The sequence below is a fragment of the Pezoporus wallicus genome, unplaced genomic scaffold, assembly GCF_028554395.1.
Source record: "Pezoporus wallicus isolate ANWC-B61680 ecotype Strahan unplaced genomic scaffold, APGP_CSIRO_Pwel_v1 contig_7876, whole genome shotgun sequence".
NCBI classification, from domain to species: domain Eukaryota; kingdom Metazoa; phylum Chordata; class Aves; order Psittaciformes; family Psittacidae; genus Pezoporus; species Pezoporus wallicus.
In genome coordinates, this window is record NW_026641435.1 from 372883 (window position 1) to 392152 (window position 19270).

Here is a 19270-nt window from a genome sequence, read left to right on the forward strand (position 1 = left end):
CTGTACTACAGATGTCTTCACTTGGGAGGCTCGGAGCTGAGTTTTAAAAAGGGCAGATCTTATAGGGCAGGTCTTGTTCAAGTTGCCTTGAGAAATATAATGGGATAGGGATGGAGCAGAGCTTTGCATTATCGTTTATTAAAACTGGCGGTGTAAAGTAAAAGGTTTGTGGCTTTTTACATGGGATTAATAATGTGATTGGTGCTCTCTTCTGATCAGCTTTAGAACTTTCCATAGCCCAGCGATTTTGCAGGTAGAAGAGGTACATTTTGTATATTCAGTTATAACCCCCCCCACCCCGGGCTAAAAGTGCCTTTGGCAGTACCAGAGGATTTACTTTTATTTTTTAAAGTGGGATGTAAGTTGAGTTATTGGAAATCCTTACTCTGGGCCTGCACACACCGGCCTGGGAGGTGATTTTTTTTGCCCTGTGTGTATTCCCATTCTTTCCCTTTTGTTTTTTATTTTTGGGAACAAAGCAGTTTGGCTGCAGTAAATGTTGTTTGCTGCAAACCCTTGCAGTAAGGTGGTGCTGACTTGTTCCCATACATTTGGGAGCCATCAGCCAGGCAGCTTCTGCAAACAGTTGCAGGAGAAGCACAACAAGCACCAGTAATCTCTTCAGTTTGATAAACCGTGTATTTGTGTAGCTTGATAAAGTGGAGGCTTAAGGTTTCCTTCCTGCGCTGGAGTTCGTCACGCTGGAATTCAGAACTCGTGCATCGAGATCAAGCCGGTGTTTAGCCACAGTCTTCTGAAGTGTCTTACAGACACGGTGTTTAGTGGCACTAAACCCTCGGCTTTGTGCAGCTCTTGCCAATTAATCACTTTTGGTCCTTCCAACAAATGAACTGGAGAAAGGGGAAAATCATAGCGGAGCAGAGCAGCTGGATAAGGGCTCCCTCTGTATAGCTCCCTCTGCAAGGCTTTCCTTGCTCTGCAAAAATCCACGGGCACAGAGCCACGCTAAACAGTGAGTGTTCAGCCACATCTGCAGAAAATCCATGGGAGGGCATGTGGAAAGTTGGCACAACTTTTGGTGGAAGGAAGTGGGAAGAAAGAAAATCATTAGCTAAAGCTAACCAGGACTCGTAGACTTGAGGTCGTCTTATCTGTGGAAGTTCTTCTTCCACCCTTTCTGTTGTTTTAACCACTTCTCTGAGTAATCTGAACTTTTTCCATGACTGCAGACTGGGAATGGAATCTTTTTGAGCCATCAACTCCAGAGACATTTTTCTCTGCTCTTGGTCTGTTTCAGACTCCTGGGCAGGTAGGACACAAATGACTTGAGCGACATTAAGGAGTGCTTTCCCTGCCAGGGCTCTCATTCTGGGTATTTGCTCAGCTCTGAGCACATTGTTAGATGATGTATTCCTTTTGCTAATTTAGTCAATTTACCATTGATTCCAGTAGAGCTTGATGAAGTATGTCAGCTGGAGATTAGTCCCAGATGCCTGGGTTGACCTTAGCTTTATCAGCTGCTTTCAATACTGTAACCATGAAGCACTTGCAAGTTTTCTGGTTCCTCCTATGATTGATAGACCAATTTTAAAGTGGCTTTCCTCCTTGTTTGTGATCCAAGAGGATAATGCCATGCAGCTGTCCACAGCATGATGCTCTTGTGGAGAACACTGCGATGCTCTGTTGGCTCGTTACCAACCTGAATGTTTATTAAAATGGCAGTTGTGTTTTGCAGGCTTGACAACTCCCTAATACATGGTTCTGCAGTTTCCTCTTCTCTAAATATCTTGAGCGGAATTGAACAAGTCTCTTAATGCTCAGGTGGGCCTGAGTTGTTTTAGAAGAGGTTTAACTGTGGATATATGGAGTGGAGAAGAGAGGCAGTGTCTGTGGGCGTGTGGAAGGGAGCCTTCTGCAGCTGGTGGAGGTGGATGGTCATCATTTTGAGTGTGGTGTTGGTGAACTTCATCGGGATTCTTGCCAACTGCTGTGGTTCTAAGGGGTGAGCTGGTGAGCAAAACTGTTCCTCACCTGGCCCCATGACCCCTCCTGGTGTGTTCCCATCATGCTGCCGCTGATCATCATTGCTTGGGTACGGGCATGCTGCAGGGTGTCTTCCTTAGGGCTGAATATGAAGGTTGTTCAAATACTGTGTGAACTCCGAGGCCCATCTGAGGCTGGTGGAATCCTTTCTGGGATTAGCAGCCAGGACTTGACCAGTGCAACTTAAACCATGTTTTTCTTCTGGTGCTGGCTGATGCTGGGGTTCTGCAGAGGTGGTTGGTGATGAGCTTGCTGCGTTCGAGCTGCTCGTTCAGAGGCAGAGCACAGGGTTAGGTTGGTCTGTCTGGGGAAGGGCGCTTGTCACATTTCTAATGTACTTTTTAATGTTAGAACCCCAAAAGAAACAACAAATCCCATCTTCCTCAGAAGGGGGAAGGTTAATGGCGGGGGATGAGCCACTGTGTTGTCACCCTGAGAAACCCCCTGGAGAGTGGCAGCTCACTGATCTGTCTGTACCACCTGAGAGTAGCTCTGCCCGTTCATGAAGTGAGTGATTCAGGAAGGAGCAGAACACTTGAGCTTGAATCACTGAAGTGATTCAACACCAGCATGTTGAGCTATATTCCCTTTTTGCTGCTCAGACTGCAGTCCCTGTAATACATTTTTGGTCTCCAGCTATGCAAGATCACTGCTGGTCATTTTTTCCAATCTTCCTTAATCTGCTTCGAAACCAAGAGCACTGAATGTCCACTGGTCGAATAATTCTCAGCTGTGGGGACTGTGGCAGCAGCGAAGTGTTTCACTAACTTAAGCTTTTTAATGTGAAAAATGTGGGATGTTCTCTTTGGTTAGAAGTAGCGTTGAGTTAATGCTTCAGAGGTGGTTTGGTCCTGCTTCTTGGATTGAGGTTTGAGTTGGAATGAGCTTAAACATGCCGTGCAGTCTGCAGACAGCTCAGGAATTCTGGGATGTCTTTCTTTGGAGGCGCTCGCCATGGAGCGGGGCGATTCCCCTCAGCCGCGCTCCCAGCGAGGCCGAACAATTTGGTGATTTTTCTCCTGGGGACAAAATGACATCAGCCATTTATAACCATTGCTTCAAACCGCCACGGAGCTGGGGCTGTCTCGTGGGCAGGTTTTGAGAAATGAGGGGTTTCTTTCAAAGGTGCTTGGGAAACTTCTGCCGGGACTCCCAAGTGACGGGGCCTTTGTGCGGAGGAAGGAGCGGGCTCGGGGGTTATCCATCAGCGTGCTGCGGCATCCTTCACAGCCCCGCTTCATCAAAGAGACGTTCCCAGCCCCTTCTTGCTGACCGGCTGGGGTCGGGCAGTCGTGATGTATTGTTGGGCTGACGGATGGCATGCAAGCTGAGGGTGGATTTATGGAGAGCACCTCTTGTGAGTAAACCCTTAGCAGGCAACGTGCTGGCTTTTAGAAGGGTCCTCCCAGAGATGCATTGACTGTGGTTACTTACAAGGTTGCAAAAATGGATGAGGATTGATTTTTATCACCTGGCAGAAGGGTGGCTTATCTGGGTGAGGTGCTGGGACCCAGGTGGGTGGGATGCTCTGTCTCACTGGTTTTTATTTCTCTATTTTTTCAGTGGGACTAAGGGCTGCTTCTTTGGTACTCACAAGAGTACCATGGCAGGGGGTTGGAACTGCATGATTTTAAGGTCCTTTCCAACCCTAACTATTCTGTAATTCTGTGATTATGTTACATTACTGTGATGGGTCCACACTTTAAGAAATACAGAAGTGGTAAAGTGGTACAGTAGTGGTCAAGTAGATCTTAAAGCGACCACAGCTGCATGGTGCGTAACTTAAGGTTTTTGGGGTTGGGGTTTTTCTGGGGGATGGGTTTCTTTTGAGAAATGGACTGGAAACCTCACCTTGCAGTGTTCAGCAGACAAATGGTGTGTAATGGGGAATTGCTATACCTTCTTTCCTAGAGGAATTATGGCAACTGGTGTGTGTTTGTACTTAAAACTATTGATATCTATGGGAAAATATTGCAGTGGTGTGCAAACTTGGGAAGAATCAGTGACCAAAAGAAAGCAGGAGTGAATATTACAAAGAATTTCTGAAGGCAGGATCCTAAATTCCTGCTTAGGTTTTGGATAAAGGAAAAGCAAACAAATGTGGGGTTTGAAATAGCTTCTATCTTTCCATTTTCTGCTATAAGTTTTCATAAAATAAATCATAACAGGGAAAGTGTTTTGATTGGCAGAGTTTTGTTACATGAATGTAAGTAGGCTTCAGTCTCTTGGTGCTGCAGGCTTTCCTAGAGATGCAGAATTCACGATGATTTTACCTGTGAGCAGTATTTCCTTGCTTTCTCTCAGTCAGGTCTCTAGAAAAATAGTTTAATTACTTTGTCCCAGTAACAGGAAGATTTTGCTGGAAGTTTTGACAGTCTGGCCTAAAACTCTCTGTGTTGCTGGAGCACTCAGATTTTGGATTTGAATAAAAGTAAGCGATGGTTGCAGGTCCAAGGAGTGCTGTGGGCTTGGTGTGCTGCTGTGAGTGCAGTGCACCGGGTGTGTGGGCTTCAGTGAACACTGTACAATAGAGACAACCTTTTATAATTCTTGTGAGAGGGGATTTTTTTTATATTAAAGTCCATTTGATAACAGGTAACTGCAGGTTTGCTTTAAACAGTAAGTCAAAGGAAAGGTCACTTATTGGGAGTAAAGGGGATGAATAAATGATGTGGCTTTATACTCATGTAGTTCTAGTGAAGGAGACTGTTATCTCCTTCCAGATAACTGGGAAAGGATATTCAAAATACTATATCATGTGAATATAGTTATTGCCTGCCTTATATCACTGAGAGTTCTCAGCACATCTGGACTGAGAGTAGTTCCAGTAACATTAAAGCGTACTATTTTGGTTGGCACACTGATGCTGTGGTATATGCCAATTAGTAATGGCTCTTGGAAACAGGCTGTTTTAAAACTGTCCCTGAACTATTCCCCAGGGAAATTATTCAATTAAGTACAGCTAAAATTAATGTCCATGGGGTTTGTTCGAATGAAACAAAATAAGCGGCTGGAAAAGGGAAAACTTCTCAGTGTGTGCTTTTAAAATAACAGCTCTAACTAATAACTGTGTTTGCTGGACTCGATACCGCTGTTTGTTTTCTCAGGGTTGTTCCTTAGCTGTGAATGATCCTATGAGGGCTACCACAGCTGATGGCCTGGGATGGTTCTCTGTCGCTACCATGCATTTTCAAATCACCATCTGCTGCCTCTAGACCTTTTGAGCAGATGAAGTGTTCTGTGTTATGTGGGAGTGTCAAAGGGTGACCCACATATGATCTTAAATGCTTTGGGGTTGTGGAATTACAGAGTCACAGACTGGTTTGGGCTGGAAAGGACCTTAAGTTCATCCAGTTCCAACCCCTGCCACGGGCAGGGACCCCTTCCACTAGAGCAGCTTGCTCCAAGCCCCTGTGTCCAACCTGGCCTTGAACACTGCCAGGGATGGGGCAGCCACAGCTTCTCTGGGCACCCTGTGCCAGCGCCTCAGCACCCTCCCAGGGAAGAGCTTCTGCCTAAGAGCTCAGCTCAATCTACAGACAGGTGGGGCTGCTTGGCTCTGGTGTGAATGGTGGTGTGTGGAAACGGTGCTCCTGGATATGTCCCCTTAGTCCTTGGAGCAGGCAAGAAAATTTTCTGTAGCAGGACAAATAACTTCCTCTTGTTTTGGCAAGTTTTAGCCTTAAGGCAGCTGAAGGTTTGGTGAACCAGTGGGAAAAGGTTACACTGGAGGCATGGGCTGGTCCTTGGGTGCTCAGGCTGCTCTTCACTTCCCAAAGGCCAGGCAGAGGTTGTAGGACTCTGGAGCATCTTGTTTTTTCCACAGACTGGAAAGACTTCACTGTTGTCAAGAACTAGGAGAACCAGAAGCAATCCTGCGCCTCTGCAAGGATTCCTCTGTGTGGAGAGCTGGCGTGGCCTCGAGTCCATGGGGGTATGTTGGGAGAAGAAGGACCTCCTGCAGGGAGAGCTGATGCATTGAGTGCCTCAGGCTGCTAACCTGAGCCTGGAGGTGGGCTGGAGCTGGTCACCAGCTGCGTGGAGGAGAAGAACCGTCCTTGCTGCCCGCCCTCCTGGACACAAACCAAGTCTGCCAGGTCCTGCCTGACTCTGGCTGGAGGTGCTGCAGCCTGGCTGCCCTCGTCTTTGTCCACAGAGCTGCCACCCAGCAAGGCAGGAACAGGGGAGGGTGTGCAATGCTTTTTATGGTGCCTGGTGGGGAAGCAGCAGGAAGTGAGATCCCCTCTTACCTCTCTGTAGCGCTGGGACTGTGATGTACACATGGCACGTCAGAAAACATGCTCCCAGCAGTTCTTGCTGGCTTGCAGAGGTCTTCTGAACTTGACTGTCTGCAAGGACTATCAAGCACCCCTTAAATTAGAAGAGCTAAAGAGTGAGACAGCTGAAACGCAGAGCAACAAACTGGTTTGCTCCCTTGGGGAAGTTAGTATTTTGTGGGGGTTTTAATACTTATATGAAGTTCTGCCAAAGAGATTAAGTGTCATCAGTTGAATTTGGGGTGATGGAGGGAGGAGTCTTGGTCTTCCCTTGAAAAGCACAACTCATCACAGCAGAAAGTGTCGGTGTCCTGCTGGCCCGAGCAGCACAGAGCTTAATTTGAAGGAATGTGAACCAGAGGGATTTTGAGTATTGCCATGGAGTTGAACAGCGAGGAGAAGCCCAGGACTGCACTAACGTGTTGCCTGTGGCATGGAGAGAGGCTGCAAAACCCAGGCAGGGCCAGCAGTGATGGAGAGAAATTAAGATTCTTGGCTTTGTATTTTCTGCTGTGTTTTTCTCTTTTCACTCTGCCTTGACATTACAGCTGGCACGTCATGCTAAGGTTCTTCAGCTTCCTGAGGTGCTTACATTAGTTGCAATCTTCATTTCATACCACTGGCATTTTGAACAATGCTTACTTTCTTATTAACATGTAATTATGGGGTTTGGACATACAGAGGTTGGCATTCAGTATATGATTCATTTCTTTGGTATCTAGCTCTTCTCCTGAGGCGCCAGAGACATGAAAGAGGGAGGGAAAGCCTGCTTGGCTTCTCCACTAAGCTCCAGCCTTATTGTTGTATTTTTGTGTAGCATAAAACATGAGGGATTTCAGTTTTCTGTCTGTTTTCCTTAAGGCTGGCTGCAGTTCCATGGTGCACAGTGGGTATCCCATGGAGATGCATTATTCATCTATAAGTACTATGGAGCGATCTGTAGATTTAAATCCAAAGAAAATCCAAACAATTCCAAGGAAATGCTTGGTTAGCGACACTGTTCTGCTGCACTGTTCTCCAACACCAGGACTGTTTCTCTCAAGTGAAATGTGCCACTTTCACTTGAATTTTGGCTTTCTTACTCCACACACAGAACAAGTGCAACTCAAAGACAAAGTTGCCAAAACCAAATGTGGCTTTTTATGTGTTTTAAGGAAAACAAACAAATCAGTTAGTGTAAAAACCTGCATGAAAGCGGAACTGTGGCTGAGCAGGAGCCTCTTCTACTTCATGGGAAGAGATGTTCATCCTTCCCAAGGTCCCTATGAGGCAAGGAGAATGATTTAAAAACAAGAAATCCCACACCTTCCTGTAGGTGGTGCAGCTGTGTGGAGCACGGGCAGAAGCAAGGAGAGGTGGGACGGAAAGGCAACCACAGCATTTTCCTGCTCCTGAATGGAGACAAAGTAGGAAAAAACCCACATGGGTTCCTGCAAAATAAACCATGGTGTTCCTTGCAATTACCCGGCTCTGTCACTGCCTGGCTTTTGCTCCCTCAGCAGACTGCTTCCCTGTTCTCCATAATGAATTACCTTTCTCTCTCATGAGCTCCTTAATGGGAGAAACAGCAAAGAGGGTTCTGAGGTTTGGTTCATGGTGCACTGGTGATGAGCATTCATGGAATTGGATAGGGTCATCTGCTCCATGTCCGTGTGCTGTGCTTCATGTCATAACTTGTTATTTCAGATGATCTAGTGGAAGGTGTCCCTGTCCGTGACAGGGGATTGGAACTGGATGAGCTTTAAGGTTCCTTCCAACCCAAACCAGTCTGGGATTCTCTGTTACTCCTTTTGTGATTAAACTGTGCAGCACTAATGTGTGCGCTGGAGCTCTGGTGGAGCTTGCTGCGGAGCTTGCTGCTGTTCAGTCCCTGCAGAGAAAGATGCAATATTGATTCTATGTGTTTGTGTTTGGTATGATTTCATGACCTAGCAGTTGACGTGCTCCTCTGCATAGAGCATTGCTGGAGTGATACGGGGCTGACTGGCCATTGGCAGGGTCTTGTTACGAGGGTTGGAAAGGGAGGGAAGATGGAGTGGCTGGATGGGCTGGGGCTTTTGCTCTCTGTAAACATTTGGGCTTTTCATTTTGTTGTCAAAACTGAGTTTCATTTGCAAGCGGCAAGCTGGTTATTCACTTCAAGGCAGTCAGGGTTGGGCTTCAGCATGCGGGGTGTCATCAACGAGGTGAAACACTGAAGGTCCAGGCGTGCCGAGCGCTTGGGGATGTGCTGTTTTTATCGTCTGTCAAACAGTTTCCCAGTGGAAACTGTTCCCTTGGAAAACTTCTGACCAGCTGTACAAAGACTTGATGGCTGAGTTGACAGAGAAGATGGGGCTGCCAGAGAAGCCCCATTTCAGACCCATAGGAAGCATTGTTAGAAATGTCAACAGAGAAGTTGGGAATATGGGAAAGACAGATGGTGCTCGTGGTGCTGTGGTCTTGTGTGGTGCTGTGGGCAAATCCTGTGCCTGGAGCTTGCAGCCTGTTTGAGGAGGAATAGAGGAGTAAAGCAAAAGGAGCTATTTGGACCCAGCAGACTGCTCCATCCCCTGGCTTGGGGTCAGCTCAGGGTTTGCTTTCCCACCCTGCACAAGCCCTTAGTGCAGCAGACTGGCTGTAGCATGATGTATGGCTGCTTCCCGGCGAGATGACTTACAGCTCTAACGGGTGGGATTCCCATCTCATGGGAGGCTCTGAGATTATCCATGCTGTGTCTGGAGAGAAGCAGAGCCAGGTTTCTACAGAAGGCATCAGTGCTTTTAGGAATTAAACCAAAATGTTTCTGATTTTCATGGCAGCAGCAAGTCTTCAAAGGAAAAAGGGTATGAAGAATTAGGTTTTTTTTTCTGATAAATTCCTAGGATCATATGTAATTTCTTCTTCTTCAGTTTTATATCACCTGTCCTCTATTGGTGTCCTTTGCATAAATCTTTATTTTTCTAGCTATTATAAGGTGTGATTTTAAAGATGTCTATAAATACACCTGTACTGCTGCTACCAGGTGGCTGTTGCGCTGCAGTTTCAGGGAAGGATTTTACCTTTGGGTAGTCACTTTTAGCACAGTCCTTCTGAACACGCACACATGCGCATGGAGGAACCGCAGAATTTGGTAGCAGCAAGATGTGATGCTAGTGTGACTTACAATGCAACCCTTTCATTCAGAGATACTGTAAATATCATCTTTGTTGTGTCATTTGAGATGGTGAAGCCAAGCAAGTAGAGCTTATGGAAGCTGCTTATGATCCAGGGTTTGGAGCAGTCACTTCACCTTTTGTTTTCCATAAAGCTTTGAAAAGAAATACTTAACACTGACTTGCTCACATCTCTGAGTAGTCTTGTGCTGATGTGGGTCAATCAGTGGATTCCTGAGTCTTTAAAAGTTGGCTGTAGGCATTGATGGGGCTTCAACTTGCTATGACCAGAGAAGCAAAACAGTAAGACTTGTTTGTAAATGCTTTTCTTTGGAAGCTTTAATTCTTTGGCTGTGACAGCTGATGCAGCAACAGGTTCAGGTCAGATTAAATGGGGTTTGTATTTGGTTTGTGGGCAAAAATAGGTTTTAAGTTTAATGCAAAATATTAAACAAACCCACAATTTTTTTAACTTACTTTTTTTTTTTAATAAGCAGAAGGAGCTTTTCCTCCCTTTGCTCATGCTCTCTGCAGTAAATCCCTCTGTTCTCCCCATCAGGATGTTGGAGCGGGAGAGGGCTGACTCCAGAGCTGGATGCACACTCCAGCTGGGGCTCACCACAGCAGAGTAAAGGGACAGAATCAGCTCCCTTGACCTGCTGGCCCTCTGGATGCAGCCCAAGATAGGGATGGTCTCTGAGCTACAAGTGCACATTGCCCACTCATGTCCAGTCTCTCATCCACCAGTATCCCCAAGCCCCTCTCCTCAGGGCTGCTCTCAAACTTCTCCCATTTCAGCTGGGCCTAAATTACTCGTACTTTAATACCAGGGATGTGCAGTAGGTTTTATCTTCTGCTGCAAGATCCTGCTTCGCTGATAGAAGACCTCAGCTAAATCTGTGTTACGAGTTTAAATGTGGTTTGCAGTGCAGCGCTCCAGAAATATCCTTTGAAAGGTAACTGCAGCCCTGCAGCCGTTAGCCGGCTTCTCCCGTCCTCTCCCTCCTATCCCGGGATCCTCGCTTCTTCCCCGTTTCCAGGCTTATTTAGTTGAAATTGTTCCATGCATAGCCAGGAAAATGGGAGGTGATAGAAATTTCCAGCTTGAACGGCAAAGGGGGTTGCAGGTGGGTTATCTGCTGGAAGTTTTTGTGGTCTTTGGAGCCTACTGAGAGCTGCCATCGGATCGTCAGCGCTCTGAAGACCTCCTTAGCTGAGGAGTTAGTTTTCTCTGGCAGCAGTTCTGCCTTTAGAAATTCGTGACTAGTTTTCAGCCCTGCCCCATACAGCGTGCGTTTCCATTGCGATTCCTTTGTGGGGAGAAATCCTTTAACATGAAGGTGAAGAGCTGTTCTGAACCACAACAGAATGTTGGTGGGGGCAGAGGGGTGGATGGGTGTTCCTGTGCAGGGTGTTGGTGGTAGCAAGGGCATTGTGGCCTGGGGAACCTGATTGAATGGGCTTCTGACTTGACTGGTGATGGGTGAGAGCCTCCCTGTGCTTTCTTCCCATGCCAGCCCCAGTGCAGCTGCGAAGGAGACCCTGCTCAGACCTCCTGAGCACCCCAGCACTTCTGGTCTTAACTGCACATTACATCAAAGGACCGGTTGCTTGCTGAGCTTTGGGCTGCGTGCTTGGTGAAGTGGCCTGCTCCCCTGAAACCTGACTGCAGCAAGAGACCTATAGATCATAGAATCCTACAATGGTTTAGGTGGGAAGGGACCTTAAAGCTCCTCCAGCTCCAACCCCTGCCACAGGCAGGGACACCTTCCACTAGAGCAGCTTGCTCCAAGCCCCTGTGTCCAACCTGCCCTTGAGCACTGCCAGGGATGGGGCAGCCACAGCTTCTCTGGGCACCCTGTGCCAGCGCCTCAGCACCCTCACAGGGAAGAGCTTCTGCCTAAGAGCTCATCTCAGTCTCCCCTCTGGCAGGTTAAAGCCATTCCCCTTGGCCTGCTTCTCCCAAGCTGCACCGTCCAATTCTCTGGCTCAGAAAATGGCTCCTGCTGGTTGGTGTGACAGGGCAATGGCTGGCACAGGGGGATGGGAAAGGAGAAGCTCTTGACATAATCCAAATTGCATTGCCTTGGGCTTTGAAATGATGACAGAAAATTTTCCTCCTCGCATTTGTTCTCATTTGGCTGCAGCATGTTCAGCAGGATGTTTTTCAAGGAGGGTCCGGTCAGTGTTGGCAAAGGAAAGTCTCTTGTTTCCCAGGCATCCTTATCACTTTGTCCTTGACGACGATGGGAACTTTCGGCACATTTCTTTAATTCAGAGACACTCCTGAGCCCGCCTGCCCTTGCAGCAGCTCTGTGCTGCCTTTCCTGTGTGCTGAGTCACACAGGCCGATAAAGCTTTCCCAAAACGTTGTTGGCTTTGCAGATGTTAGACCTGGGAAAGTTGGGTGGGAGGCAGAGGAGGGTTAATGTCTGAGGTATGGACTGAGCAAATCCTGCAGCTCAAATACAGCACCTGCCATCACTTGGGAAAATGTCTTCTGGTGTAGGATGAACAATAACATCTTGATATTATAAGCAACTTCACAAATCTGGAGAGGTTTGTCTGGAATAGAGCAGGTTTGATGGGGTGATGCTGCCTAACCACAGGAGTGCTGAACGGTTTAGATCCACAGGATAAAATGGAGGCTGCACATGCAGAGAAGCAGCTGATGGTTGCCCTCTGCCCTCCCTTCATGTGACTACGTGATGGTTTAGGCTGTGGGACATGGGTGAGGAGCTTGTATTGAAAGAAAGATCTTTCTTGTATTTTCAAAGTACAAGGTATTTTCAAACCTACAAGGTTTTGTAGGTGCTGATGCAGTCTTACATAGGGATATGCTGGAGATGACAGAGTGCTTTTGAGGCAGCCTTAAAATGCGTGCATCAAAAGGGTGATGCTTCAGTCTCCCAACTCTCTGGGAGATTAAAGCCTCAAAAAATTTCCTTTGTGCCTTCAGAACTTCTGATTTGGGGATTGTTATCTGTACCTGTGATCAAACTGGTTTTATCTCTGTATCTAGCTACAGTGCTTGGCACTTGGTAAGGTTTGAGGAGGTAAGCAGCCTGCCCAGCTAACACACCTTCCAACAGCTAACACCTTCTGCTGCAGGCAGGGGGGTTGTGGAGGAAACCGTCCCCTTTCAAGTGCTGGTGTAAAGGCAATGGCCAGCTGAGATGTATGGGTGCTCCTGAGAAGCTGCAAGAACTAATGGCACCTATTGGCACTACCCTTGCAAGCCCAAGGGTTTCTTCTACTGTCACAGGGAGGTTTTGGAGGTCCAAGGAATGTCAGTTTTTGTGTCATCCTCTTTTTCTTAGAGGAGATACTTGGGAAGTTTCTTGTTTGAAGGAATACCTGAAAGATTAATTAATAAGGGCCTTGTCCTTTTGATAGGACTTTAACCCTTAACCAGCATGGAGACAGGGTTGTGATGCATAAAAATGAACACAAAAATAGTGTGTCTTGCTCACTGAACACTGTGTTTTAACTTCTGCTTTTGTTTACGGTGCATTAAACTTGGACGCTCCAGCAGTGCTGCTGCACAGGGATGCAGTGCGGGATGTGCTGGGGTGGCATGGCTGCTGTCCACAGCCTGGTCCCAAAAGACAAGCTAGATTTATTAGGGCAGTGATCAGTAGTGGGGAAAGTGCTAGAAGTCTAACCAGAGCAATGTGCCTTGCAGTGGCATTCAGGTTTTGGCCGCTGTCCTCCTGATTTATCATGCACAAAAGAAGCCATTCCTACCTGCAGAGTAGAAGGCAGCTCAAAGGTGATGTGTTCATGCACTCAGCAAGAAGCCCTGGCTGTGTATTGCAAGAAAATTAGAGCGTAACAGTCAGCAAGAAATAAACTTGGTACCTTAATGTGGCTTCTAATTTTCAATGTTAAAAACCCCAACCCACCAACCACTCTTGGCGTAAGCCTTTTACCTGCTTTGATTTCTAGGGCAAAATTAAAGTCAGCAGTTGCGTGAGGCTGAGGTTGGCTTAAAAGTTTCCTTTCTCTTAAAAATAGATGTAGGAAAAATTTTGCTCCCTTTCCTTTTCACAGAAGATCATCTGGGCTGCAGGCAGAGCTGCCATCTGTACAGCTTAGTAATGGAGCCAAGGTAGGACCTTGTATTATAGAATCCCAGCCTGGTTTGTGTTGGAAGGGACCTTAAAGCTCCTCCAATTCCAACCCCTGCCACGGGCAGGGACACCTTCCACTAGAACAGCTTGCTCCAAGCCCCTGTGTCCAAGCTGGCCTTGAACACTGCCAGGGATGGGGCACCCTCTGTGGTTCCTTGGTTGGGACTGCACCAAATGCGCTTAAAGTATTTATGGAGGTGGTGATTCTGGACTTGTTTCAATGACTATGCAATGGCCAAGCATTGAGATGCTCTGCTCCAGGGACTGAAATTGCAGACTTCCTATAGCATACGCACTAATTCTCTTACTTTGGTTAGTGTTTGCTTTTGTGGGTACCTAGACTGATCCTGCTGTTTCAGGCTATATATTTTATCTCTGTTCTTGCAGTGGAGGAGTGCACTGAGTCTGAAGTTGAGGCCTCTTGCATAGTATTTCCCAGGGTTTGGACCTTGCAGCACATGTGGAGCACTGGTCTGGCATACTGGAGGACAGAAGGATGCAGCTGGTTTCCATTTTGGAGCCTCCAGCAGGAGCATGCTTGTTGAGCAGTGATGCTGCGGGGCTCAGAGGTTAATGCTTGTGTTTCTCTTTCTGCAGAGATCATCGACGACCTCACTAACCTGGTGGAAAACACAGATGACAAGCTTCGCACCCAGACGCGGCACGTGAAGATGGTGGACAAGAAATCAACGTCCTGTGGTAAGAAATGGCTTGAGCACAAATCCTGCCCTGTTTTTAAATGATGGGAAAGTAGCTTTAGCACTCAGAGGCTGTGTGCAAGGCGCTCCCCCCAGGGGCAGCTTCTTTGAAGAGTGAGGAGAACCCATGTCTCCAAACAGCCAATACTGTAGGTTTCACTCACTGCGTTTGCTGCATGTTGATACAGTTCATTTCCTTAAGCCATTTGACACCAGCATTGCACAATATTCTGATTGGAAATTGTAGAGCTGTATGAAATGAGAGCAGTATATGTTGATGAACTTTAGCAAAACTTGCTAGCTCCCAGCTCTCGCAAACTGGCCATAGTGGGAGTGATGCCACAGGGACAGTTCTGGTGGTGTCCTGCAGGAATGTTTTCTCAACCAAGAGGCATTCAGACATGAAATCACAGCTGGTGACTGTGTGCAAGCTGGTCAAGCTAAATTGTTGCCCCGTACCATAGAGAGGGTGTGCATCTCAGGCGAGTGAATGCAGGTTTCCTCTGTGGGATGAAGAGCTGGGGGGTTGACAGCAATGACTGTGGGTGATGGCAGAAAACGTCTTTTTGTTGGGAGGACAACTGACAGGAGTGAAGTCTGTGGGAAGGTGGTGGTAGCGAGACACTTGTGTCTTACTGCGTGTCTGGTTCTGTGTCTGTGGCTTATTTTTGCTGTACTAGAAGGCTCAAACTGCTAACAAGGGTAATTTATGCTCTGTAGAAATTTGACTTCTGGCCAGAAGTTCATGAAATTTGATTCATGTAGTTTAGGAGAGAGAAAGTTGAGAGCTGACTTGATCATGTGTCTGTTTTAGACTGGTGGGGAGCTTTTATTCTGTAGTGTGATGGTCCCAGCAGCAAAAGCTACTGAGCTCTGCCTGGCAGTGGGGCATGTTCCAGGCAGTGACAATGTATTTCAGGGATTTATTTAGTTCTTCATCAGTGGTAACTTTTTGAAAGCTTGGATGATAAAGGTTGATGAAAATCTGTGACTTCTTCTAGAGGATGAAGTTGACTTCCCAGAGGTGTTTGTCTCCAGTGTCTCCTGTAGCAGCTACAGATAGAATTGAAGTTGTGGCTGCAGAGTTCATGACCGAAGTTTGAATTTTAGATCTTGAATGTTGATGCAAGATGGATTTAATCTAAAACCACTTGCACTTGAATGCTGCAGAGTGCCCCTGCAGGCCTTTGGAGTCTCCCCTTAGTTCCTGTGCTTTTATTTTCTGCATGAGTACAGAGAAGCACAAAGTGAATCCCGTTTCATACTGGACAGCTTCTCCCTCCTTAGGTATTTCTATCCGGTTTTTAGGTTCTTCATGCAAATGCAGCCCCCAGACAATGACAGTGTTGCTGGATAATGAGCCTGTCTCTTTAACTCTGAAGCCCATGCTGGCTGCTGGGGAATTTGAGAGGAGGAGGAGGATGGGAGAGGCGAAGGCTGGGAGGATCCTGGCTGGATTCCTTGGGGGTGACCTCTCTCACCCTTTCCACATTGAAAAACATTTTTTCTGCAAGGGATGGTGAGAAGTGCTGCACTCGGTGCCGGTTCCCTCTGCTCCAATAGGTCTTCCTGTGTTTGCATAACAATTTGGGCATATGTAAACACTCTTTTGCCTCAGATAGCAGCTGTATTCTGCCTGAGCATGAGGTTAAGAACAATAAAGCTGGAAGACACAGGCTTTAATGGCATTCTTCCCGTCCCTTTTCCACCCTTATCCCTGGCGCTGAAAGTTAACTTGTATATTAAGATCAGAAAAACCCTCCGTGTATGTACAGTTATTCCTTGAGCAAAGCCAAGCAGTGGGAAAACTGGCACCTGCTAGGTAATTCTCTCCCCCTAACCCAATGTGTAATTTAAATCAATAAAATCTCTTTGGTTTGGGCATGCTCCTTTGGTTTTAAACTGCGGTGAAATGCTTAGTCTCCCCCCTTGCCCACCCTTTCCTTCCCCAGGATGCAGATATTTGCTAGGACCTGGTCTCTGCACTATTCAGGCATGTGCCTGTTTCCGTGTTTTTGCCTCATTTTTGAAATCAAAATGTATTTTTTTTTTAATGGTGAATGCCTGTACTGGAGCCACTGGCTGTGGATACAAGCGGAGCAGCCTGGCTTGAATAGTGGAATAATCACCCTTTTACAAGGAAGAATGCAACGCATTGATGGGTGTGTCTTTGTTAGCAGCCAGTATAACAATAAAATCAAAATATTGCTGATGAAACCCAATTTCAATCAATGTTTCAACATCTTGCTCTCATGCAAACATTATTTCAAGCTTTGGAGGTTGTTTCCAGTGACTGGCGTGATTTATATTGGAGCCGTCCAGCCTGGTGCTACCTCCTCAGCATAGGCATCACTTGGTGCAAGACATTGCAGAGAGCAGGACCCGCACCTCTGGCCCTACTCAGTCCTGGCAGAAGCCTTCAGATTGTTTGAGGTGGTTTGTTCCGTTTGCAGCTTATTCTCAAGGCTTATTTCTCTTGCTGATTAGAGCTGTTGACAGTCCCACCCCTTGCTTCTGCCCAGTGAAGGCTGCCCGGGTTGGAACCCATCTCGGTTGGTGGCCCCAGGCAGCCCCAGACTGGGGTCAGTGGCAACTCCCAGTAATTGCAGCAGAAGAATAATCCTGGGATATGCTCAAATCTGCTGCATTTATGAAATTATTGTTGAAAATAACTGGTCATTTGCAGGCAAATGTTTGCATGCTGTTTGGCATTGTTTTATTTCTTTTCCGCATACGCTGGATATTTAGGAGGGATGTTGAGTGTATGTATTTCTTAGACTTCAGAAATAGGCTGAGGCCAATTGTCTGAGGTTCAGCAAGGCTCAGTGCCAGGACCTGCACTTGGGTCACAACAACCCCATGCAATGCTCCTGGCTTAGGGAAGAGTAGCTGGAAAGCTGCTTGGTGGAAAAGGACCTGGGAGTGCTGATTGATGGAGCTGACCATGAGCAGTTTGTGCCCAGTTAGCCAAGAAGGCCATCAGCATCCTGACCTGTATCAGCACCAGTGTGGCAGCAGAGCTAGGGCAGTGTTCATCCCCCTGTACTGGGCACTGGTGAGGCTGTACCTTGAATCCTTTGTTCACTTCTGGGCCCCTCACTACAAGAGAGACATTGAGGAGTCTGCCAAAAGTCCATGGTTCTTTCTGCCTGCAATGGGCCTCATCCCAGAGGAGGAAGTCTGTCATTGTCCACAGCTACGTCTGGCTTATCTGGATGATGCTTTTTGGTAACTGTCCCCCATCCTTGAGTTTTGTAGATTGTATTTTTTCTTTTTTGCCTAAAGACATAGGTAGTCAGCTCCCTGCAGAGAGGATGGTTAAACCAGGCTTTGGTTATGATAAGAGCATCCTGAAGTGTTTGTGTCTGAATCAGATACAGGGATTTTAGTAACAGAGGACACAGCTGGGAGCCTGATTCCCAGATGTGACATACACAGAGGCTGCTGCAGCCAAGAACAGAAATGTTCTTCAGGTCTTGCTAAACCTGGCTTGTGAACCATGGCTCTGGGAGGTGATCTGGGGAATCAGAGTTGTCCTACTCCTGATCACAGAGCCATAGAATCTTGTTTGGGTTTGGAAGGGATCCTAAAGATCATCATCACCTAAAGTTCCAACTCCCTGCCATGGGCCTGCCCAAGGCACTCCTTTAGGTGACTCTCCCATAGCTGAGGAGGGAGGCTGGTGTCCTGGGGAAGCAAGACAGAAGATTATGATTGTCATAATAAAAACAAACGAAAAAGAGCAAACTCTTATTTCTGACTTACCCATCTCCTTCCAAGCAGTGTGAGGAAAGCAGACCATGTCTTTGCAGTTAGCACTGTGTGGATCCCTCTAACCTTCCAGATAAATGAGGAAAATGAGTACCTGTGTCCTGGGAAATAAACACTTGCAGAGTGGTGCCTGAGCAAGTTTGTTCCTCTCTTTCTTTTTCTCCTATTCCACAAGATGGCATTGCAATCTAATCACCTTCCCCAGCCCCAGGTAGATGCTCTCATCTCCCCTTTGCTTTCTGATGCAGGTTTTGGGAGATACTGAGTAAATTTGGTTGGTACCAGGTAGGGGTTTTTTTAATCTTAGCAAATTGCCAAACGACTGGATTAAAGACAAAGCTTTGCCAAGCCTTTAATAGGGTTTTTAGGAAGATTTAATTTGATTTTAAACAGAGTAGCCTGGATTATATAAGGTTTCCTCTAGAAAAGAATGATTCATGCAGGCTGAGACCTTCTTCTGCCAGATTCTACAATCACTCTGTTCTGAGTTACGGGGTTTTTGCCGTGGATGTAATTTGGTTCATAAATTACGGGTGGCAGTTGCTTAGGTTTGTTCCTCTGACGTTCGCTGTGTGTTTAGATGAGCAAGTCCCCATCCATTTAGTTGGTTCTCAGTGGAGAAGCTGGTGCAACGTGCCATTAAATCAACTTTTCCTGCAATCCGACTCTCGGAGCAGTTACACTGATCTTCCTCCCCAGTGTTGCTCTGACAACTGCACTGGCTCTGAGTCACCTGTCTCTGCTTCTATGGGATGAGTTCTCTTGGCCTGGCAAGTTACACATTTTCCTGATTTATAATTTTTTTTTCCCTTCCTTTGCTTTCTTCCATCCTAAGCAGTTACACATTGAAAAGCTTGTTCTGAGCTGTTACCCTGTGAGGAAGCTTCGAAAAGAAACTTTAACAGAAGAACAATGAATCTGTTGTTTAAATTTGGTTCGTCTCTGGTGGATTTGGCATGTCTTAAACACACCACCGTTTCCATCATCCCCAGAGCAAAGCAGCCCAGGGAGGTGGCTGAGGGGGCTAAACAGAAGACAGAGTTTCATCTGGGCTTTTCTGTCTCCTCATTCCCTTCTTCTGCAGTGCTCACTTGCTGCCAGCCTGCCAGGGAATGCCAGGAGGCCAACAGATCTCGCTGCAGGATCTGAAAGAAATGCTACAGAGGGGAGACTGAGATGAGCTCTTAGGCAGAAGCTCTTCCCTGTGAGGGTGCTGAGGCGCTGGCACAGGGTGCCCAGAGAAGCTGTGGCTG

The 19270-nt window shown here is 46.9% G+C and overlaps 1 protein-coding gene across 6 annotated transcripts in view; it reads left to right on the forward strand.

The window, feature by feature from the left end:
* Positions 1-19270, forward strand: part of STX8 (syntaxin 8) — a 102447-nt gene that overhangs the window by 47785 nt on the left and 35392 nt on the right. For all 6 annotated transcript variants that reach the window (XR_008974165.1, XM_057423976.1, XM_057423977.1 and 3 more), the window contains one exon: positions 14146-14247. Coding sequence is in view for 5 of the 6 variants with exons in the window: in XM_057423976.1 (XP_057279959.1) it covers positions 14146-14247 (102 nt within the window). In the remaining variant the exon portion in view is untranslated. The remainder of the gene's footprint in view (positions 1-14145; positions 14248-19270) is intronic.